Here is a 23,034-nt window from a genome sequence, read left to right on the forward strand (position 1 = left end):
AGCAGCCGAGTGCTTTAACCGCTCAGCCACCGCGGCGGCTCGCAGGTTACGATGACGCCACAAGGTCACGTGACCTAGGTTTCCGCTCACAACGACGACGCCGAATTTTCTGCAGAGCGGGTGCATTTACGGTATCGCGTTAAAAAAAAGCAATACAGCAGACTTCGAAAAAGTGCAATGAATAGAGGTTTGATTCATTTCCAACTATTACAGAATAGACACAGAATTAACAGATATGGTGTAACGGGTTCGATCCCGGCCGCGGCGGTCGAATTTCGATGGAGGCGAAATTTTAGAGGCCTGTGTTTTGTGCGATGTCAATGCACGTTGAGGAACCCCAGGTGGTCGAAAATTCCGGAGCCCTTCACTACGGCGTCTCTCATAACCTGAGTCGCTTTGGGACGTTAAACCACATAAACCAAACCAACCAAACCGTAACGGATAGTAAGAATGGACGTGTTAGCTTTATGGCTCGCCGAAAGCAGCTCGGTCGAGAGAATCCTTTCAGGACGCGGCGCAGAGTGGGAGCGGAACGGGAAATTTGCTGCTTGATGAATGAACACGGTGTGAACTATTTAGAGCGAGCAGTTGGCAATGGTACCCCCCCCCCCCCCCCCCCCCACCTCAGCACTCCTCGTGTGCCCGCTATAGTCGCCCTTCAAATGCATTGGGAGCCGGGCAAAAAGTTTGAAGAGGACTTCCCGACATGTTTATTGAGAGGATAATCTGGTATAAATTGGCCTAAATCCGCCGCCGCGGTGGCTCAGTGGCTATGGTGCTCGGCTGCTGGCCCGAAAGACGCGGGTTCGATCCCGGCCGCGGCGGCTGAATTTCTTTGGAGGAGAAATTCGAGGCCCGTGTACTGCGCGATGTCAGTGCACGTAAAAGAACCCCAGGTGGTCGAAATTTCCGGAGCCCTCCACTACGGCGTCTCTCATAGCCTTAGTCGCTTTGGGACGTTAAACCCCATAAACCAAACCAACCATAAATTGGCCTATGTGGCGGCCACCGGTCCACAGGCATCAAAGCAGGCCACGTGCAAAAAAGAAAAAAAAAAAAGATGCGACTGTTTATATTCCGTCTTTCTTTGTGGATGCGCGTTTCCAGCGCTATTAGGGTGGCTCAACAAATTTTGGCTGCATCGCGCCAAAATACATGCGCTTTCGCGAAGCTTGCAGGCAAAGCAACCTTTCCAGTGCATGTAGCTTTTCGAACTAGCCAAAATTTGTTGGGCCACAGCGTCGAGGGTTACCGCGTTTTTAGAATTCAGAAAACTGATATGAATATTACTTACGCTGGCTACACGCCTCTCAATAATTAAATAGTCTAACAGTAATGTTTAAGAAGTTAATTATTCATTATTGGTTAAACAGCCGGCTATAGTTAGCGCGTCTTCTCTGTATTCTTGCGTGATACACCTCTGACAATGCTATTTAGAAAAAAAAAAGCGCTTTTCTAACTCACAAAGTTTATTTTAAAAAGTTGTGTAAAGTTTTAGGTGAAACACCTTACATACAGAGCTGCAGGAGAGCTGCCGGATAGCGCCGACAACCACGCGAATGGCTCGAAGGCCCTACCCAAAAACATGCACTCTGAGATTAATAAGGAAAGGCGACAGAAAAGGGCGGAAGCGATAGAAACAATATATCGGGGCAAACCCCGAAATGAAGTCGCCTACGTAGATGCGGCAGGGGACAGACACAGTCGATACATGACCATAGCGGCGGTAGATGAGGGGGGGGGGGGGGGGAACCTCATCACGGCGGCCACCATAGGGAAAGAAACCGAGATAGCGGAGGAAGCCGCGATCACTTGCGCTGGCACCAAAGCTAGATACATTATTAGCGACAGTAAAACTGCAATCCAAAATTTCAGTAGAGGGAGGGTAAACCCCCTCACCACCAAAATTTTAACACAAGAAGCGATTGATAGGACAATCAACATCATCTGGACCCCGGCGCACGAATCTGTCAGCGGTAACGAGGCGGCTCACAGTGCAGCTCGAGATCTCTACCTCCGATCTGTACAGGAAGGGTCGGCTCAGGCCGAACATGACAGAGAAGGGCGATTAATCTCGTATCAAGAGTTTACAGAACACTACAGGCAATGCCAGAGGTGTTTTCCCCCACCAAACACGGCGTTAAATAGGAGTCAGGCGACGGCGTGGAGACGCCTGCAGACTGGAGTATACCCAAACCCAGTACTAAATAAACATATCCGATCGGACTGCGAGGACGATAAATGTAAACAGTGTGGGGCGAGAGGAATCCTCAACCATATAATTTGGGAGTGCCCTTACTCCCCAGGCAGGGCGCAAAACATTAGCAGTAGGGAAGCCTGGGAAACCTTGTTGCGGAGCTCGGACCCTGAGCTCCAACTCACCGCCGTCCAACTGGCACAAGAGGCTGCCGGCGAAACCAACCCGGCCAGCATCGACTGCGACCATCCCGTGCGGCTGGGCCGCTCCTAAGTCCCCTCCCCCGTAAAGGGGCGTGAGACAGAGAGGCCCAGGCGGTGTGGTCCTTATCTGTTGGACAATAAAAGTTTTCAACAACAACAACAACAACATCGAAGGCGATCACCGCGGCCGCGATGCCAGCTGTAGAGCGAACCGAAAGCATGGCGCATGCGCCAAGTAGAACGCATTAAATATATTTATACAAGGCCGTCGTCAACTTTATAGTTAGCTAAAATCAATTTTTAAACATTTTAGTCACCGCATTTAGCGTGCATGTTCACATTCATAACTTAAGACCTGCCGTATTCTTAGAATTTCATTTGGTACACATTTCCCGCAGCATGCCTATGTGCGACATATTCGCTTCCGAATTTACAACCTGGTCCGCGTAATTGCGCATGATGTACAGTGACGATCATCCCGGAACACCTCTCTGGTGTGACGCAGTTGTTGCATATGGTGTTGTTTTATGGTGCTTATGGTGTCAACAATACCTTTCCTCCAAGCGAAAAATTTACTTCGTTGGCCTCCATATTTTGGACAAAGTTCACGAAATGCATTGCGCTGTAGGACCCCTGCAGCCCTTTGCAAGACTAATCCATAAATCCCCTCCCATCACGTGTCGCACAGGGTGTTTCAGTGAAAGCTGTTCTGTATTTAAAAATATGCTCCTAACGCTACTACCACATACAGTACCATGCCGAATAAAGCGCTGTTCTAGGACAACATCCTTTCTTTCAATGTTGCTAACAGCCTTCGCTTAAACAGCCTGTATTATTTTCTGTATACACTGATGTACCTCACGGATGTGCCAGTGGAGTTCAAATAGAGGGGTGAAACTTCTTTTACCTCCCAGCGCCAACGAATTACAGACGCTAGCTCCAATCCCTCCTTCAGTTACGTTCATAGCAGCTGCTTGCAGAATAACGTTATATTAATCTCTATAACAACGGACGACCAAAACACGCGGGCGCGGGAGAGGTGTTCGCATGGCATCTGCTTCACTCGCGGGCTGGTGCGAAATCGGGCCCGCTAGGGGAGTTGGGCGGATGTGAATATTGTTGTATGTGTGCTTTACTAAAGCACACAGACAGCAAAAGACAAGTAAAGCGCGCCACGTTTTACTTGGCTTTTCGTACATCATTTCTTTGCTATTGTGGCATGTTAACATCACAACAATGGTAACCGTAGCGCTGGGCCAATGTACGAAGAACAGAGAACATATTTTCCATGCTTTTATATGATCCTTCCCGTAACTTTCAATCTAAAAGAGATATTTCTAATATACACTATATGTCTATGTTACAGCAATCCGTACAATACAAATAATGTGTGTCGACGCAACCAGAGGAGTTAAGTTTTGTCTCAAACCGATCAGCTAGCATTTTCAGTACATCATTTCGTGCATCATTCACGCAGTAAATGTGCCATCATTCCGTGCATACTGTTCACGCAATACAGAAGGATCATGCCGTGAGTGCACGCAGTTTAATGCGTGTACGATGTGCCTTACAATCGTAGATAATTGCAAAAAAAATATGGTATTTATGTAGACGCGTGAAAGCAAACCACTATCACGCAATGGTCTTCACTGTCCATGCTAATACGCGGCACCAATCGAATTCATTTAACAAACAGTTGCATAATCGGTTCCCACGACGTACTGACTGTTTGCGGACCAAACGCGAATGACTTTTTAATCAAGAGCATTGACTAAATCATAGTTCATAATCCACGGCGCCGAAATGAGCAGTGGCCCGAGAAAGCGGGCGCAGGTAGCGGTTCCCGTCGTATCCATGCGGATCTCAGTGCACTTTTCGCAATTTTGAAGGTCACGAGCCGAAAACCAAACACCGTCGGAGCTGTCGCAGCACCGACATCACTAACACATGAAAGAACACGACGCCATAAGTGTCTGTGACCAGCGCCGCAAAGCAGGCGACAGCGCCCGAGATAACGCGACTTAAGAAACTCGCGAAACTTGAATAGGACATGCTGTGGTTGAAATTCGAAAGGGTAGTGAGAGAGAGAGACAGAGATCTTTTCTTTCAGAAACTTCTTCCGGTTATATCTAGTACTTCATCACAGACGCTAGCGCCAAGTCCTCCTTCAGTTACGTTCGTAGCGAATGGTGGCGCAGTTACGGCCTTCAGCGGAGGTTTCTCCAATTAGCTGGGACAGAAGTCGCTCGCGCTTTTCGCGTCTTTCAAGCATAAAGTTAATACCATATATTTAATATGTTAATACTTTCAAGCGCACCGGTTGTCAGGCCACGTGACATAAGGAAGCGGTGCCTCTCGATTATTTTCCGCATAAGAACAATGTTACTTTACAGTGCGCTATAGATAATGCAAATGAACTATAGCGAATAAAGCTGATAACGATGTCGACTCGAAGAAGGAATATATCGGAATTTAGCGGGAACTCGATAAAGCTACTCTCTTGCTAGCTTCAAAACAACACATTTACGAATTTGCAATAAAACACCTAGTTTACTTACCACTGCTTTAAAAAAAAGTAATTGCCTGTTTCTATGAAGCGTTCTGAAGCGAAATTCGTTTACTGCGCAGACGGGAACTACTGTGGCGTCGTGCATACCAATTGCGATCGACATCGCAAGTTTTCCAACAACATCACAAAACGAAGCGTTCAAGGCTGCGACGCAACGCTGCGAACACCGCGGCAACCCCGCAGATGAGTGCGCGAGTGTCAGGCAGAGGGGTGCGCGCGTGTCAGGCACATTGTTTCGAAATGGTGCGACGTTCGGCTCCGTCAGCGGGCCTTCCGACGACACGACCGATCGCCAGAGTAGGAACGTCGAATGCCCCAGCAGCGATGAGACTGGTGGCTCAGTCCACAGCACGGAGTGTGTCAAAAGGTAAGACGTAACGCTAAGGTTGAGCCGTGTTTTGCCTGATTTTGTTGTGGGAACAAAGTGTTTTTCCCGAAGGACTTTAGGCTACTTCCGAGAAGTTGCTGATGGCGTTAAATTTCTAGTAGTGCGTTTTTCGAAAGAATATTTACGTGACGCGAAGCGGAAAAGGCTATACGGAGATCTGTGTGATGTTGTTTTTCCAGTGCCAATGTACAGAGCTTTGTACGATGGAGGCTACAGTGGGGACGTTTTGAAAAGAGTAAAAAGAATGCAAGTACAGCCAGGAACCAAAACTTTCTTCTTCAGGTTACATACAGAGACACTATCAGTGAAAACGTTTTTAGAGGGAAGTGGTTTATTCTTACCGTAGGGTTCACATTGCTAATCTGCAAATATCCCGAAACAATCGACCATGTGTTTCTTCACTGTTGGGAGGGGTCGTAACGTTTTTTGCGATGTTTTTGCAACGAACAATCAAAAAAGCGCTTCCGCTTCATCCATACGGTATCAGATATTTGGCTATTGAATATGAGGATGGTTTCCCGTTTGACCAAATAATGCTCTGGGGCCGCCACAGTATATGGCGCTCCAGAATGGCGGGGTACTACTGCGATTCTGACGCGCTACGAGCCCGCATATATTTTCGGGAGAATGTACACATATTTTTTGGAAGTGATGAAATTACAAGCATGTGTGCCCGATTGGCTACCCCATATGGGAAATTTGAGGCTGTTGAGAGAATTTTAAACTTGACAAGGCCTGCCAGGAAGATCTGGCAGGTTGCTGGTTTCAAGATTTGGCCTCTGTAGATTTTTTTACTGTTTATCGAAGAAGGCAATAAAGGGGAAAAAAAAGACGTAACGCGCACGAGATCTGCGTGTGCATCTTTGCTCGAAAGTTGCGAGAAAAGTGCGTATTTTATGCTTTTGCAGCCACAGCCAGTGCAATGGCGGTAGCCCAGACAGCCAAGGCAATGTCGGTAGCCAAGACTGCCAATGCAACAATGGCGGTTGCCCGGGCATCCAAGGCAATGTCGGTAGCCAAGACTGCCACTGCAACAATGGCTGTAGCCCATACATCCAAGGCAATGTCGGTAGCCAAGACTGCCAATGCATCAATGACGGTAGCTCGGACGGCCAAGGCAATGGCGGTAGCTAAGACTGCCAATGCAACAATGGCGGTAGCCCGGACATCCAAGGCAATGTCGGTAGCCAAGACCGCCACTGCAACAATGGCGGTAGCCGGGACAGCCAAGGCAATGTCGGTAGCCAAGACTGCCAATGCAACAATGGCGGTAGTTCGGACGGACAAGGCAATGGCGGTAGCCAAGACTGCCAATGCAACAATGGCGGTAGCCCGGACATACAAGGCAATGGCGGTAGCCAAGACTGCCAATGCAACAATGGCGGTAGCCCGGACATCCAAGGCAATGTCGGTAGCCAAGACTGCCAATGCAACAATGGTGGTAGCCCGGACAGCCAACGCAACTATGGCGGTAGCCCAGACGTCCAAGGCAGTGACGGTAGCCAAGGCAGCAGTGGCAGTGACGGCACAGCAGCAAGTACTAAACGCGGTAAGCCTTACAGTGGGATCACCTGGCCACTTCTTTTAATCGGCGACAATTGCACCCAAATCGCGCATTATCGTAGGGGATTATTTGCGTAACCTTTGTGCCGAGGCAGTGATAACCATTGGGCTAGCTTTTAATTCCTAATGCCTTCCCTTTGTTCTAATTGACGGTGCTGATTTCTTTCTCTGTTCTAAGTTCTGTCTAGCTCTCCCCCACCAATCCATCTCGTTCCCGCTTTCAGAAAACAAACTTCTACCTGGTTGTTTTCGGCCCCAGATCATCTCGGATCTCTGTGGTGGAATGTACTGAGGACTAGAGGGTCTCACTATGCAGGAAAATGTCCTTATTGTTTCTCTGTCTTACATGCGGTAACACTAAATATCTGTGTCGTAAAAGTTTGGTCGATAGCGCCTGCGCTTCCTGCACCCACGTCCTATTTGCCCCCGGTTGGTTTGCATCGTCTGGTAGCGGTTGTGGCGGCAGCTTTCAAAGGCAACGGCTGCCTTTGTTGCTGCACGCAAGGATTTATCAACGGCATCGTTCTTTCCGAGAGGGAGGGCATGCTATGCCCGATAAGGACGCAATAACCTTCAGGCAGCTTCCTCGAGTCTGCTATCCAGTGGTTTTGTCACTTCAGTGAGCGCATCTGTAAGCGGCGTTGCTTCCTCCAAGGCGGCCGCCGATAAGAATACCAAAACTAAAGCTCTAGTCAGCCGGATGTTCCCCCCTTCCCCCCCCACCCCCTACCCCGCCTCTGAGCAGTGGTTCCCGCAGAGAGTAGTAGAAAACAGAGCCCCCCCCCCCCCCCCCCCCGAAGACGTTTGCGTCGCCTCTCTTCCATAGTGGATCGGGCTTTCCGCGCTGTACTCTAAAAATAGATTACTGACTCGCGCAATGTTCTGTCCGGTAAATAAACTCCCGGAGTTGTTTCCTGAAAAACCAGACTCCTCTGTGTACAGCTGCCTGGAAGCCATCGTTGCAGCTTCTTCTTTAGCTTTTTTTTTTTCACTAAAAAAACAAACAATTCTAGTAGCCTTGAACAAGTGATGAAAATGTCCTTAGCTGGTGTCTACAAAGTGAATTGAGGCCTTTCAGAGCAGCTCGCGTCAAAGAGTGCAGTTTGTCCTGCCTATAATACATAATAGCGATAATGTTTTCGGCGCATTCGATGCACAGTACTATTACATCATTAAAACAGAAAGAATGTTTGCCTTTGTGCTCACATGGCGCAGCTTCTTCGTCAGGGAATATGAATGCTATAATTTGAAATTATACAATCCGGTATGCCCCGGTAGTGTAACGGGCAGCTCTGAGTCACTCGCATACTGACGCAATCTAGTGGACGAGAAGACAGTCGCTTATGCGCACTTTTCGGGCTTAAAGTGAAGTTTTTTTTTTATTATATAGTAGCAGAAAGCCCTCATCGGAGGAAAAGCCGTCGCCGTCTACCGTTGTCCAGTAAAATCCTGATTGGCTAGCAGGCAGTGGCGTCGCCATTGACGTCTCCAGAGAGGAGAAATCCATTGGCTAGAGGGACGTGACTTCAGCAGACCAGTGCTTGCCCATTGGCTGGAGGAAAGTGACGTCACCAGATCAGGTGCGTCCATGTGAAGCCCACACCTGCCAACGGGCAGGTGGTGTACGCGAAGAGCTCATTAAGAGCGACCGGGGGGTCACAATTACCGCCAGTCACTTCCGGCAAAGGCATGAACAGCTTCGAATGCTTCCGCATTGTTAACACGTAATGAAATTAGGCGTCTCGGCGTTTGTTTCTTCTTTTCACAAACCGCTGCTTGCATGAGGCCAGAGGACAAAAGAAACTCAAACTACAAACATGTCATTTACTGTCAGCAGCATTTAGCCATACTGCGAAGAGAGAGCGTGAGTAGCACCAGGGACAGAGTTGAAAATTTGTGTTGTACGAGAAAAAGAAAAAAAACTATTTGAACGTGTAAATAAGAGGATTAAAAGTTGAAATATATAATTCATGATCACTGTTTGTTCAGGATGCCTCACAAGAATATAGTTGTTAAGTGTGTCAGATCGCCAAAGGTAGTAAACTGGTGTAATAACGTTAAACATTGAGCACAGGAATGTGAGGTAAATGGTGTGAGACACAAATAAAAAAAAAGATAGAAGGCGAAAAAATCTCTACTATATTAGCGAACTGTAGAACGGGCGATTTTTTTTTCGTGCGGAATCTGGTTATGTCAGCATGCATGCGGAGATCCCAAAACGACACAACCGTATCCCAGGATTCCAAAAATCGGTGTTTTAAATGTAACCTGTCGTTTAGCGGGGCAACTTGCAAAGTGTGGAGCAAGTATATGAGTCTTTTTGAAGTCCTTTGTTCTGCATTTATTACGATGTATTACGGCGATGGTCGTTAGAGCAACGTTCCGGGAAAAAGCGGCGTCTTTCCGTTTCTGTGCACAAGATGTGAGGGGCTTCCACGTGGTTACATTGTGAGTAAGTGGAGGAAGAAGTTTTGAGGAGAGCAAAGGGAAGACCCACCCCCCTTTCTCTCTGTCTCCAACTGCCTCTCGATCCGCCGCAGCTGCATGTGTCGTTTAGAGAGGCAGAGTAGCCGGCAATGGCATAGCGCCCGAGTGTGCATTGGATACTTACCTCAGGTACCCACATATCTACCCTGTGTAATGCGTGCCAATCCCTTGTAGAAACTGCTCAAGAAAGTATCAGTGTGTCTTTAATAAGAAACTTAAAATGCTCTTTCCTCCCGTATAATTTTGTAGCGAAAGCTGCATTGGCCACGAACTTGCGATTTCGCTGTGGCGGTGCTCCGAGGAGGCACAGAGACCGACCTTGAGCCGTTGCCTAGCAACCGCCGCAGCGGGCGCTCGCCGCGCCATCTGGCAAGACGTCACACCGCTCGCCTCGCCGCGGAGCCGTCGCCACCGTTTGGTATGACGTCGCACCGCTCGCCTCGTCGTTGCGCTGGCCTCCGCTCGCTTCGCCAGCTGTGTCGCATGCCTGACAACAAGCTTTCGCTACGCATATCCTGGCATAGCCGAGCTAAGCCACTGCCAATTTTTTTTACCTGTGAAAAAATGGTGACTGTTGTACTAAATAATTACGATTCTGTTGTTATTCATATTTTCAAATTTCCTTTCAGTGTCTTTCGTTTTGCTACTGTAATGTGTGTATCGTACTGTTACTGCTTACATTTTTTGGATTATCAGTGTCATCTCCTTGCTTTTAATTTAACTTTTCCCTTTACGGCATGTGTTCATCTGAAATGCGTTTCTGTAATGAATGTATTTTGCCATTCGGCCAGTGGTATCATGATTTGTAATCTGGGGGTATAGGCCTCGTCAGGAGGCATGCTCTCTATGCCTCCTTCAGCCTGTCCTCGGGAGCATATTGTATAATATGACCAAATGAACACTACAACTACTACTAGGTGCAGCACAGTACTCGCCAGAAGAGTCACAAAGGCAGTGACCCACTTCCTCAACAAACGTTGCAATCTTTTTAAATATGATTTGTGCGGCCTCCGTGTAGCGACCATCATCATGGTAGCTGTTAGAACCGCACTATCAGAAAAGGTCGCGTTGTTGCCAGATTAGCCAGCCATATTCATTTGATGGCAATAGGCACGCACAAAAAAGCTCCTATGAAGTAGAAAAGTGTGAAAAATGAAAGATGTGAGATTGAGTGCATCGCTGCCACTAGCGTATTTTCATTGCACAGGGAAACCGGAAATAAAAAGTAGACGAGGAAAACTTAAAAAAAAAATAGAAACCCGCGACACTCAACACCTTCACCAACGTCAGCAGTTGAAGTCGAAGTAGCAGAAAAAAAATATTCCAAAATTAACTCAAATATTCCTAACAACGAAGCACCTTTTACGCCGAACAGATGTCAACAAAATCACGAAAAGCTCATCTATCGGGCTTTACTAAGAACAAAAACTGCACCGTGTTGCCCTTAGTATCCTATCCAAGTGGCTCCGAGAGTCCACAGTCCATTGAGCTTTTACCTGTTTTTGTTTTGAGTCGCTCGTCGTATTCCATGCATCGGTCGCCTGAGCATTGCTTTTACCACATTGACGCGCTGTACCTGTCGTCTCTTACCTCTTGCAGACCGTTCGAAAGCAAGTCGAACACGGGTACCAATTCAGGTTGACCGCCCAGGTGAAGTCATCTGTGAAGGTATCTGTGAAGGCATCTGTCAAGTCATCTGTGAAGGCATCTGTCAAGGGATCCGTGAAGGCATCCGTGGAGGGACCTGCGAAGGGACCTGCGAAGGGACCTGCAAAGGGACCTGCGAAGAGATCTGGGAAGTGACCTGCGAAGGGACCTGCAAAGGCACCTGCGAAAGCCACAGCCAGCAGCAAGAAAAAGCCTGTCAAGAAGACGAAAAAATAAAAGCTGTCCTGACTGCGCACTTCACTTATGGCGAATTCCAATCGGCGATCTGGGGCAAGTTTTCTTGCTCCGAAACCGAAGAGCTGTTTGAAGCTATATCTGAAACCGAAGCTTCTGAGCAGACAAGGATAGGAAATTGAGTCCAAACGAGCCCCTTAATTCCCTACTTTTGTCAGCTCAACAGCTTAACGAGGGCCTCGCGGTTCTGCTAGTCTTGATGCTATAGGTAGCAGAAGAGGGTTCTCGCGCACTTTCCTCCCGCACCGTTAGAGCACGTTCCACGTGACACTCGCGGTAGTACAGGGCGTACTACGTCCGTAGTTATGGACGAGGGTGGTGGTGGTGAACACTTTTCAAGGTTCGCTTACAGGCAACATAAATACCCCTGAAAGTAGACCGGACAGCCGCCGCCATAGCTGAGCTGGTACGACCCCGTACGCGAAATTCGGAGGTCGTGGGTTCGAATTCAACCGGCGGCATGTGCTTGGCTTTTATTCTATACTCTGAACAGAAAAGGATTAAAAAGGCAGCAAACAGTGTTTGTGCAAGAGTGTGTGTGCTAGCCGTTTTTACTCCCATGTAGGCGTATTCATATTTAGAGTGTACAAGCTAATCAGTCTTTTTTCTGAGGTAAAATGATTACATTACTAATTTTCCATTTATCCCTGCCACACATAAAGAGAGATAGAAACATTCCCGTGTGCTTTGGTTTCGGTGACCGTTTGCTTGTCATTTTGTTCTTGTGGCGTCATGGCCGCTGGGCGAAAATCTTTAAAAATCTTGTAGCCAGCACTACAGAGAACGGCCTCTGAGTGTCCCTCGATGCGCAATGTGTGCGGTTGGATCTTGAAGCTTCTTCGATACGATGATGACATGATATCTACACGACGTTTTTGTTGCGAAAGCAACACCACGCGAGTCGCCGAGCCATTTCGCGGAGCTGATGAAAGACCATACTGCGCATGCGCGAGGAGCAGTGACGTCACACGGCGCACAGCTGGCGCGCCGCCGCAGTCGGATAGACTGGCCGTTTCCTAAATTACAGGCTAAGACAGCTAAACAACGATAACCAAAGAGGGGGCGCGTAGGAAGCTACACGAACACGTGTTCGCGTAAAAGTGCACTGCAAACTTTGACAAAAGCAAGATACTTGTAAGCTACGAGCAGCAGCTTGTGCTCGTTTCGTATGAAACGTGTCTAATACATTGCAGAGGAGATTGCGGGAATACTGCAGTCTCCGTCTGCAGCCCTGAAAAAAAAAAAGCTACAATTCTAGATGGCTGAGAAAGAAAAGAATCCTGCTGGTTATGCCTGAAAGGTTTGTTTTTTATGCTCTGGGTGGTCTTTTCGTATTGGCGATTTTCTCGAAATCGGCGCCATGCTGCGGCGGCGACGCGAACTAGTCTAATCGACGCCGCGCGGAACCCCATTGTTTGCTGCGAGTGGTTCGCCGTCACACTCGCAATGTTGGCTGAGCTTTGTTGTAAGATTATATCTTAGGAACCCTGTTTCGTGGTTGTTTGCATGTTGATAAGACAGAGTAAGTGCCATTGCATGGGCTTTCTAGTGGCAAAAATGCAGCGAGAGCATGTGGACAGAGAGAAAGTTTGCACGCTGTATATACCGGAGCGGTTGCAGCTCCATGACAAGGCAATTTTTATCCGATATCGAGCCTCTATTTATACACCGCCTCGTGACTGTGCCTCACGGATGTACCAGTGGAGTTCAAATAGGATGGGGTGAAACTTCTTACACCTCCCAGCAACAAAGAATTGCAGATGCTAGCGCCAATTCCTCTTTCAGTTACTTTCATAGCGGTTGCTTGCAGAATAACGGTATATTAATCACCATAACAACGGACGACGAAAACACGCGGGCGCTGGAGGTGTTCGCATGTCATCTGCTTCACTCGCGGCCTGGTCCGAAATTGGGCCAGCCAGGAAAGTTAGGCGGATGTATCGTTGTCCGTAGGCTCTGTGCGCGGCAACGCGCCGTGCTTTTGGCTTTTCGTACACCATTTCTTTACTACTGTGGCATGTTAAAATTGGTTGCGCTGCTGGTCAACAATGGCAACCGCAGCGCTGGGCCAATGTACAGAGAACAGAGAGCATATTTTCCACGCTGTTATTGACACATATATCCTTCCCGCTGCTTTCAGTCTAAAAGAGATATTTCTAATATACCCTATATGTCTATGTTTCAGCAATCCGTACAATAGAAATAATACGTGTCTACGCAACCCGAGGCGTTAAGTTTATCTCAAACAGCTCAGCTGCCATTTTCAGTACATTATTTTGTCCATCATTCACGCAGTAAATGCGCGATCATTCCGTGCATACTGTTCACGCAATACTTACGGATCATTCCGTGAGTGCACGCAGTTTAATGCGTGTACGATGTGCCTTACAATCGCAGATAATTGCAAAAAAAAAAATTTAGTACCTATGTAGACGCGTGAAAGCAAACCACTATTACGCAATTGGTCTTGACTGTCCATGCTAATACATATGACACCAATATAGTTAAGTTTACATACAGATGCATAATCTGTTCCCACGACGTGCCGACTCTTCTGCGGACCACACGCGAATGACTGTTTAATCAATAGCATTGACTAAATCATAGTTCATAATCCACGGCGCCGAAATGAGCAGAGGCCCGAGGAAGCGAGCGTAGGTAGCGGTTCCCGTCGTATCCGTGGGTATCTCAGTGCACTGTTCGCAATTTTGAAGGTCACGAGCCCAAAACGAAACACCGTCGGAGCTGTCGCAGTACCGACATCACTAACACATGAAAGAACACGACGCCGAAGTGTCTGCGACCGTCGCCGCAAAGCAGACGACAGCGCCCGAGATAACGCGACTTAGGCAGCTCGAAAAACACGCATAGGACGTGCGGCGGTTGCAATGGTAGCGTGGGTCAGAAAATTAAGTCTAGAGAGAGAGAGAGAGGCTTTTTTTTTTCCTTTCAGAAATCTCTTGCATTTAGATCTCGCACTTTATCACAGACGCCAGCGCCAATAGTGAATGGTGTCGCAGCTACGTCTTCAGCGGAGGCTTCCTCCATGTTCCTCTCCCTTTCAAGCGCGCCGGTTCAAAGTCACGTGACAGACGGTCACGCGACAGAAGGAAGCGCTACCTCTCGATTATTTTCCGCATAAGAACAATGCTACTTTACAGCGTGGTGTTGATATTGCAAATGAAGAGCGAATAACCCTGATTGCGACTTCGACTCGAAGAAGGAATATACCGGAATTTAACTGGAACTTGTTAAAGCTACTCGCTTGTTGTCTTCAAAACAACACATTTGCGAACTTGCAATAAAACGCGTACTTTACTTACCACTGCTTTAAAAGAAAGTAATTGCCTGTTTCGATGAAGCGTTCTAAGGCGAAATTCGTTTACTTCGCGAACGGGAACTACTATGGCGTCGTGCATACCGATTGCGATCGACATCGCAAGTCCAACAACATCACAAAACGCTTCGTTCAAGGCCGCGACGCATGCCGCGACGCGACGCCGCCGACGCCGCCACCGCCGCGATAAACCCCGCAGAGGAGTGCGCGCGTGTCAGGCGCGTTGTTTCGAAATGATGCAGCGTCCGGCTCCTTCAGCGGTTCTTCCGACGACACGACTGATCGCCAGAGTAGGAACGTCGAATGCCTCAGTAGCGATGAGTCTGGTGGCTCAGTCCACAGCACGGAGCGTGTCGCAAGGTAAGATGCAACGCGCACGAGATCTCCGTGTGCATCTTTGCTCGAAAGTTGCGAGAAAAGTATTTTATGCTATTGCAGCCAAGACTGCCAATGCAACAATGGCGGTAGCCCGGACAGCCAACGCAACAATGGCGGTAGCCCGGACATCCAATGCAATGTCGGTAGTCAAGACTGCCAATGCAACAATGGCGGTAGCCCGGACATCCAAGGCAGTGTCGGTAGCCAAGGCAGCAGTGGCAGTGTCGGCACGGAAACAAGTACTAAACGTGGTAAGCCTTACAGTGGGATCACCTGGGGTGGTATTCTGCCGGTGTCGCCTTTTGCGACATGTCGCATATGGGCGGGGCCTAAAAAAGTGCTTACAGATGCTCGAAGAAACGGAAAAAGCCGCCGGCACTTTCGTCTGCGGTGCATTCATTCACTCCGAGAAGCGACAATTTACCACTGCTGATTCACTAGCAGCAGTAGTTTCGTATCTTTTATAGCAAGAATATTTGCCATCACATGACGTCTAATGTTCAAAAAAACATTTGCAAATTTAATATAAACTCGCTTTACTTCATTTAAGTCTATAAAACACAGCGAAAAAGCTCCAAATCTATTTTTCTTTCGTTCCGGACGGTTGTGCTAGGTTTCGGCTGCGTTTCGGGCAGTTGCAGACGGTAGCAGTGTAGCTGGAGGTCCCATTAGGCTTGCGCGCTCCAGAATCGAGAGCGTATCTAAAAAACTAGGCTGAATTGCAGCTTAAACTTTATCGTCGAAGCAAGGTAAGTCATAGCGAAAAGTAACAACACCAGTAGTTGCCGGTAAACATGCCGACCGGAATCGCAAGGACTGCTGAATTGGCTGAAGCGGGCGGCTCTCGCTTGAAAGGACGTCGCCATGTTTTCACGCCAAGGGCGCAAAAGCCGCAACTGCCGATTGCGTTCGTACGCTAACGGTAGCCCGTCGCCCGCGCGAATCGCTTCAGCGCATTCCGTTGTTCGACTAAGCGTAGTAAATTGGGGCGACGTCACGACGACGTAGCAGGAAGGCGGATCCGTGTTGTCACGCCGCCGTCACCGCGGCTCGAGCCAATCAGCGAAGTGCGACTGCGACATGTCGCAAAAGGCGACACCGGGAGAATACCACCCCTGGCCACTTCTTGTAATCGGCGAGAATTGCAGCGAAATCGCGCATTATCATAGGTGATAGTAGTGTAACCTTTGTGTCAGGGAAGCGACACCCACAGGTCTAGCTTTTAATTCCTAATGCCTTTACTCTGTTCTAATTGACGGTGCTGATTTCCTTCTCTGTTCTAAGTTCTGTCTAGCTCTCTTCTGCCAGTCCTTGTCGTTCCCGCCTTCAGAAAACAGGCCCCAGATCATCTCGGATCTCTGTGGCGGAATGTACTGAGGACTAGAGGGTCTCGCTCTGCATGAAATTATGCCCGTATTGTTTCTCTGCATGCAGCAACACTAAATATCTGTGCCGTAAAAGTTTGCCTGCGCTTCCTGCACCGTCGTCATGCACCGTCTCATAGCTCTTGTGGGAACAGATTTCACAGGAAACGGCTGCCTTTTTTGCTGCACGCAAGGATTTATCATCGGCATTGTTCTTTCCGAGAGGGTGGGCCTCATGCCCGGTAAGGACGCGATAGCCTTCAAGCAGCTTCCACGAGCGCAGCTGTAAGCGGCGTTGCCCCCTCCGAGACGGCCGCCGATAAGGCGAATACCGAAACTATAGCTCTAGTGAGCCGGATTTTTGCCCCCCCCCCCCCCCCTCTCTCCGCCCTCTCCCCTCCCCTGGCTCTGAGCAGTGATCCCCGCAGGGAGTAGTAGAAAACAGTCACATCTCCCCCCCCCCCCCCTCTCTTCAAACGAAGCGACCTTGGTGCGTATGCCTGTTCGTCCGCTGTGAGAGTGTGTGCAATGCAATTTGCCCTTCGCTCGCGTGCTCCGTCCAACTTTTATGCGAAGCATATTACTCGCACAACCGAGCTCTTCCTTGCTGCGCCGCGCACGGCCGCGTAGCTACCACTTGACGTTCATCGGCGCACCACGTGATATGACGTCACAACAGCTGTGAAAGCTGGGGCCTCGTGCGCTCGCTTGCGGACGCGCAGCCTCCGCCGGCGGCCTAACTCCCGCTCCTACCGGTAGAGATACTGACGTCACGCAAAAGGTGACGCACTCGTTGAGTCAGTTGAGCAGCGAGATGTCGGTCAGGGAGAGGGCGGCTCGCCAGACCGCAAAACTATGCTTCGCATCCTAATCTTAACCATAAGCTAAGCCAGGCCATTTTTTTTTCGAGAGCTTGTACTTGGGGCTGATCATCTGCGGTTCTCACTTTTTTTTTTGCTCACAGCTGAAGTCTCCGCCACGGTGGTCTGTACTTACTGGGTGCAAGACTTCTTCATACTCTGGAAATAATCAGGCAGCAATCAAGATTGGCCATGTCGACAATGAAAATGTCTAGCTTACGGCAGTGCTAATGTTTCGTCAAAAGCAGGGTAGTCGGATAGAGGTGACATGTTGTGTCCAGAGGAAGGGGAGCGCGCACAGCGAAATGAGGGTAAAATGCTGAAGTAGGTGGCGGCTACGTAAGCGTTTGTTTTTAGTATGCAAACCGCAGTTAATAGGAAGCTTTTGTAGACTCGTACTGGGCACTAAAATATGAGTAAAAAAAAATCTCCGTCGCGCGCCTCAAGGCTTCGTTTCAAAAATACTCTTGTGCAATGGCATGGTATGTGGGGTCGTAACGCCCCCGAAGCAACGGAACGGATTTGTGTTCTAATCGAAAGAGGCTCCGGACACCGGCAAACCAGTTTGGGCGAGCGCTCGCTGCTGCCACGTGACTCTACGCCAGTGCCTTTTTTTTTCTTCCGCGCGAAAAAAAAAACGCTGCTCGGCGGCGTCCGAAGAACATGCCGAAGTAGCGGTGGAAGTCGTCTGTCGTCTCCTTGAGCTTTAGTTCACTTGGCTCTTATCGGAGAAAAAAAACGATGCGATCTCGCAAGCGGTGGAAAAAAGTTTGAAGTTAGTGTATTAACTCTACGCAACTCCCCTGTTTTTGCAGCGACACAGTCACAGTATTCAGGCCAATATGCACGAAATTGAACATATGTAGGGTGGTAATGAACTCTGTTATCAATGGCTTGAGAGATTAACAAAACAATTTAAACGGCTAATAAAAACAATGAGGCCTCAAAAGCTACCAACGGGTGAACGGAATTTTGTTTTTCTGCTGCGAGCTCTCGCTGTGACTGGCACGCTCTCTGTGGGACGGGGCTCCGCCGCCGCTCGACGGAAACGTAGAGCAGGACCCGGCAGCACCGGCCGCCTGATTTGGGGGGGGGGGGGGGGGGGGGGGGGGGGGGGGGGGGAACGGTCCAAAACGAGCCCCCTCCGTCGGCTGCCGGCGCGACGGAGGCGACGGAGCAAAGGAAAAACCGGCTGTGAGAATGTGGCCTAAAAGACGGCTGCGGTTTGATTTGTACCACCTGAAGTTCTTTAACATGTGCTGACGCGTACACCACGGGCGTTTTTGCATGTCGCCTCCGGGAATTGTGTGAAATCGCGGCGTTTTTTCTAGTAGTAGTAGGAAAGGAATTTTGCGCCGAAAACAGCTCAAGAAACAGCCCAGAGTTTCAACTCCAGTTATTTTCCTCTTGTATTTTGAGATGATGACAAATCCATATTTCTCTAGGCTTTTCTTTACAACAGGTGACTTTAAAATAATGCTCGTAATAACTTTAAAGTGGCAAAACATGAAGAAAAACTGAAGAAAAACTGTACAGCAAAAAAAAGTGGTCCGAAGGCCGGGATTTGTGTGATGTAAATAAAGACGACGGTACTAGCACTGCCGGCAAAGCTGGCGCTGTCGCTGAATGGCGGGACTGTACCAAATGCGGGTGCATGAAATGCTTGGCTTGACTGAACACAAACGAAAATAAACAAACAAACAAACAGGTAAATAGATAATTAACTAAATAAATTCCTAATTAATAAAATAACTCATTTTAATTTTTACGTGGACATTATATCTATGGCGCAGCTAGCGAAGTGTTCGCCTTATGAGGGAAGTACCTTACCGGGTTCGCAGTATGGGCTGCGTTGAAAACGCCTTGCGATGGAGGAACACGTGGATGCTCTACTTGGCGCACATAATCAAGGCAGATAGGAGCGCCTGCTGTAAAAGTTTCGTTACGATGTGTGGGCGCCGAGAATAATCACTCTTAGAAAAAAAGGTAGTGAAAACGTAGTAACGGCTGCTGTTACAACCTTTTATTGCGAAAGCAATACTACTTGCACTTTCAAGCCTTTGCCGTGACGCGGCGGTGCCACCATTGACCTTTCGCATGACCTCTGTGTGACGTCACGCCGAAGAGCTGGGCGACCATCTCGCGCCGTCCGTGTGCGACGGCGGTGCATATGAAGATTGGATTGGATTGGATTACATTGGATTCGATTACATTGGATTGGATTACATTCGATTCGATTGGATTGGATTGTATAACCTCAATCTACTCTCTGTATAACCGATGCATCACCATAACCACAAGCACCACCACCAGCTACACTACCAGCTGAACCATGGCGTAGGTACGGATATTGCTTTCGCAGTTACCGGGCTTAACCAAGCTAAGCCACAGCGAATTTTTTTTTAACCCTTACTACCTATGCACTATGTTGCGACGACCTTGCTACTACCTCGAAAGAAAATTAAGTAGTAATAAGGTAGTAACTTCTGCTGTTACTACGTTTATTGGCAGTTACTACACTTGTACTACCTCATTATAACCCTGGTAGTATCCATTACTACCTTGATCTGGAAATGGATGATCGGAATATGCACATGTATGTATACTAACATTCCCGGGTACATTGAGTAGCAATGTCCCATGTTTTTATATAATGAAAAGCGTTTCCTAAATGCCCACAAATCTAATAAAATCGCCACCGCTGTTTCTTGTTTTCAATACAATATATACGCGGCACCTATGTGTTCCATTCTTCAGTTTGATTTCTTAATTGCACTTTTTCACCAACCCCAAGCTGCTGTGCCTGACTTGCGGTCATATTTTTTTCTGGTTTTACTGCAAGATGCATCCATGTTCAATGTTTTCTCTTTTGAGGTGTTTTTTTCGGACATACGATCAATTTTTTTAATAAGTAAAGAGAGCGATCATTGTCAGCGACATCTGTGCGGTGTTCCAGCCCTTACCACAGCCTCTCAACAGGCTAGAACAATTTGCCTAAATAAAATAAATAAATGTTAATAAAATGCAACATGCAAACAAAATTACTCTTTATTCCAGGGACTCAAAGGAAAGAAAGACTAGACATTTTCAACTAAACAACAGGTAGTAAATGTTACTACCTTGCAGTTACTACGTAAAGTCACTACCTAGGTAGTCATATATGTGTCGGTTGTTGCTACCCCAAAATGTAGTAACCTCAACTACCTTTTTTTAGAGTGTATGAGATAACACAGGGAAAGAAATAAACGAGACAATGAAAAAGGAACAAGACAACACAACGTGTTCGTCGCCTCTCTTCCAGAGTAGATCGGGCTTTCCGCGCTGTACTCTAATAATAGATTACCGACTCGCGCAATGTTCTGTCCGGTAAATAAACTCCCGGAGTTGTTTTCTGAAAAACCAGACTCCTTTGTGTAAAGCTGGCTGGAAGCCATCGTTGCAGCTGTTTCTTTAGCTTTTTTTTCACTGAAAAAAAAACAAAGAATTCTAGTCGCCTTGAACAAGTGATCAAAATGCCCTTAGCTAGTGTCTACAAATTGACTTGAGGTATTTACAGGGCAGCTTGCATCTAAGAGTACAGTCTGTCCTGCCTATAATACATAATGGCGATAATGTTTTCGGAGAATCCGATGCACAGTATTATTACATCATTAAAATAAAAAGTATGTTTGACTTTTCCTCACACGGCGAAGCTTCTTCTTCAGGAAACATGAATGATATAATTTGAAATTATATAATCCGGCGTGCCGCGGTAGTGTAATGCACAGCTCCGAGTCACTCGCATACTGATCCGATCTAGTGGACGGGAAGGGGCGTCTTTCCGTTCGTCAGCACAAAATGTGAGGGAGCTCCACTTGCTTCCATCGCGAGTAAATGGACGAAGAAGCTATGAGGAGAGCAAAATGAAGACGTCTGTTTTTTACCTGTTTACCTGTTTTTGTTTCAGTCGCTCGTCGCATTCCATGCATTGGTCGCCTGAGCATTGCTTTTACCACACTGACACGTTGTACCTGTTGCCTCTTACCACTTGCAGACCGTTCGAAAGCAAGTCGAACAAGTGTATGAATTCACGTCGACCTGCCAGGTGAAGTCATCTGTAAAGTCATCTGTAAAGTCATCCGTGAAATCATCTGTGAATGCATCTGTGAAGGCATCTGTGAAGGCATCTGTGAAGGGATCTGTGAAGGGACCTGCGAAGGGATCTGTGAAGGGATCTTTGAAGGGACCTGTGAAGGGATCTGTGAAGGGATCTGTGAAGGGACCTGGTAAGAGATCTGGGAAGGGACCTGCGAAGGGACCTGCGAAGGGATCTGCGAAGGCATCTGCGAAAACCACAGCCAGCAGCAAAAAGAAGCCTGTCAAGAAGACGAAGAAATAAAAACTGTTCTGACTGCGCATTTCACTTATGGTGAATTCCAATCGGCGATCTGGAGCAAATTTTCTTGCTCCAAAACCGAAGATCTCTTTGAAGCTATTTGAAACCGAAGCAGACAGGAATATGGAATTGAGCCTAAACGAGCCCCTTAATTCTGTTGTCAGCTCAACAGCTTAACGAGGGCCTCGCATTTGCTAGTCTTAATGCTATAGGTAGCATAAAAGGGTTCTCGCACACCTTCCTCCCGCACCGTTAGAGCACGTTCCATGTACAGGGCGTACTACGTTCGTCGTTCTGTACGAGGGTGGTGCCGGGTTCACTCTCAAGGTTCGATTACGGGCAACATAAATACCCCCGAAAGTAGACCGTACAGCCGCCGCCAGAGCTCAGTTGGTACGACCCCGTACGCGAAATTCGGAGAGGTCGTGGGTTCGAATTCAATCGTCGGCATGTGGTTGGCTTTTATTATAGACTCTGAACAGAAAAAGGATTAAAAAGCGAGCAAGCCAACTCTACAGAGTACGGCGTCTGGGTGTCCCTCGATGCGCAACGTGTGCAGTTGGCTCTTGAAGCTTCTTCGATACGATGATGACACGATATCTTCAGGACGTTTTTCAGGGCACTTGTGGCTGCTGCTCTTTTCACTATCTCGGAGTGTCGTCAAATGTACGGCATGAGACAATTCTTTGAGCGCGGAGGGTAGACCCAACAGATGTGCTCTTGGCGCGCGAACTATGCGTAAGAATTTTGAACGGAGGAACGTATGAAAGTACGAACTATGAAGCTATGCAACATGGTGAGCAGAGAATACCCGAGAGGAAACATAGAAAGGCTTTCGCTGAATGCGAAAAGTAGTACGAAATTACGCTGTCATGCAGGTAGGATAGACAGGCCGTTTCCTAAATTATAGGCTAAGACAGCTAAACAACGATAACCAAAGAGGGGGCGCGTAGGAAGCTACAAGAACACGTGTTCGCCTAAAAGTGCACTGCAAACTTCCACAAAAGCAAGATACTCGGAAACTGCAAGCAGCAGCATGTGCTCGTTTTATATGAAGCATGTCTAATTCATTGCAGAGGAGATTGCTTGAATACTCCAGTCTCCGTCTGTAGCACTGAAAAAAAAAAAGAAAGCTACAATTCTAGATGGCTGAAAATGAGAAGAATCCTGCTGGTTATGCCTGAAAGGTTTGTTTTTTTTTATGCTCTGGGTAGTCTTTCCGTATTGGCGACTTTCCCGAAATCGGCGCCATGCTGCGGCGGCGCCGCGAACTAGTCTCATCGGCGCCGCGCGGAACCCCATTGTTTGCTCCGTTGTACGAGTGGTTCGCCGGCACACTCGCAATGTTGCCTGAGCTTTGCTGTAAAAATATATCTTAGGAGCCCTGTGGCATGGTTGTTTCCATGCTGAT

General features: G+C 48.0%; 2 protein-coding genes across 3 annotated transcripts; both read left to right on the forward strand.

Moving 5' to 3' along the window:
* The first annotated feature begins 5,113 nt into the window (after positions 1 to 5,113).
* On the forward strand, positions 5,114 to 11,310 carry LOC149364015 (uncharacterized). Its single transcript, XM_089574011.1, has 3 exons — positions 5,114 to 5,336; positions 6,266 to 6,906; positions 11,007 to 11,310. Exons 1-3 carry the CDS (start codon positions 5,153 to 5,155, stop codon positions 11,208 to 11,210), a joined length of 1,029 nt encoding a protein of 342 aa, XP_089430137.1. The 5' UTR covers positions 5,114 to 5,152; the 3' UTR covers positions 11,211 to 11,310.
* A 3,432-nt stretch (positions 11,311 to 14,742) lies between these two features.
* On the forward strand, positions 14,743 to 21,645 carry LOC149364016 (uncharacterized). 2 transcript variants are annotated; one of them, XM_089574028.1, is made up of 3 exons: positions 14,743 to 15,006; positions 15,085 to 15,275; positions 17,353 to 18,117. In XM_089574028.1, exons 1-3 carry the CDS (start codon positions 14,880 to 14,882, stop codon positions 17,461 to 17,463), a joined length of 429 nt encoding a protein of 142 aa, XP_089430154.1. In that variant the 5' UTR covers positions 14,743 to 14,879; the 3' UTR covers positions 17,464 to 18,117. The 2 variants fall into 2 exon arrangements, with proteins under 2 accessions (XP_089430154.1, XP_089430153.1); XM_089574027.1 differs by lacking the exon at positions 17,353 to 18,117 and adding an exon at positions 21,282 to 21,645 and having other exon boundaries at positions 14,746 to 15,006.
* Positions 21,646 to 23,034: the final 1,389 nt, after the last annotated feature.

The sequence above is a fragment of the Amblyomma mixtum genome, chromosome 2, assembly GCF_055824585.1.
Source record: "Amblyomma mixtum isolate Tamu chromosome 2, ASM5582458v1, whole genome shotgun sequence".
NCBI lineage: Eukaryota > Metazoa > Arthropoda > Arachnida > Ixodida > Ixodidae > Amblyomma > Amblyomma mixtum.

Bases quoted from the DNA above. Each gene is read 5' to 3' on its own strand.
- LOC149364016 (XM_089574027.1), top strand. From the start codon at position 14,880: ATGATGCAGCGTCCGGCTCCTTCAGCGGTTCTTCCGACGACACGACTG. The intron at 15,007-15,084 runs GTAAGATGCAAC...ATGCTATTGCAG, and splicing joins AGCACGGAGCGTGTCGCAAG to CCAAGACTGCCAATGCAACA. The intron at 15,276-21,281 runs GTAAGCCTTACA...TACCACTTGCAG, and splicing joins GGAAACAAGTACTAAACGTG to ACCGTTCGAAAGCAAGTCGA.
- LOC149364015 (XM_089574011.1), top strand. From the start codon at position 5,153: ATGAGTGCGCGAGTGTCAGGCAGAGGGGTGCGCGCGTGTCAGGCACAT. The intron at 5,337-6,265 runs GTAAGACGTAAC...ATGCTTTTGCAG, and splicing joins AGCACGGAGTGTGTCAAAAG to CCACAGCCAGTGCAATGGCG. The intron at 6,907-11,006 runs GTAAGCCTTACA...TACCTCTTGCAG, and splicing joins AGCAGCAAGTACTAAACGCG to ACCGTTCGAAAGCAAGTCGA.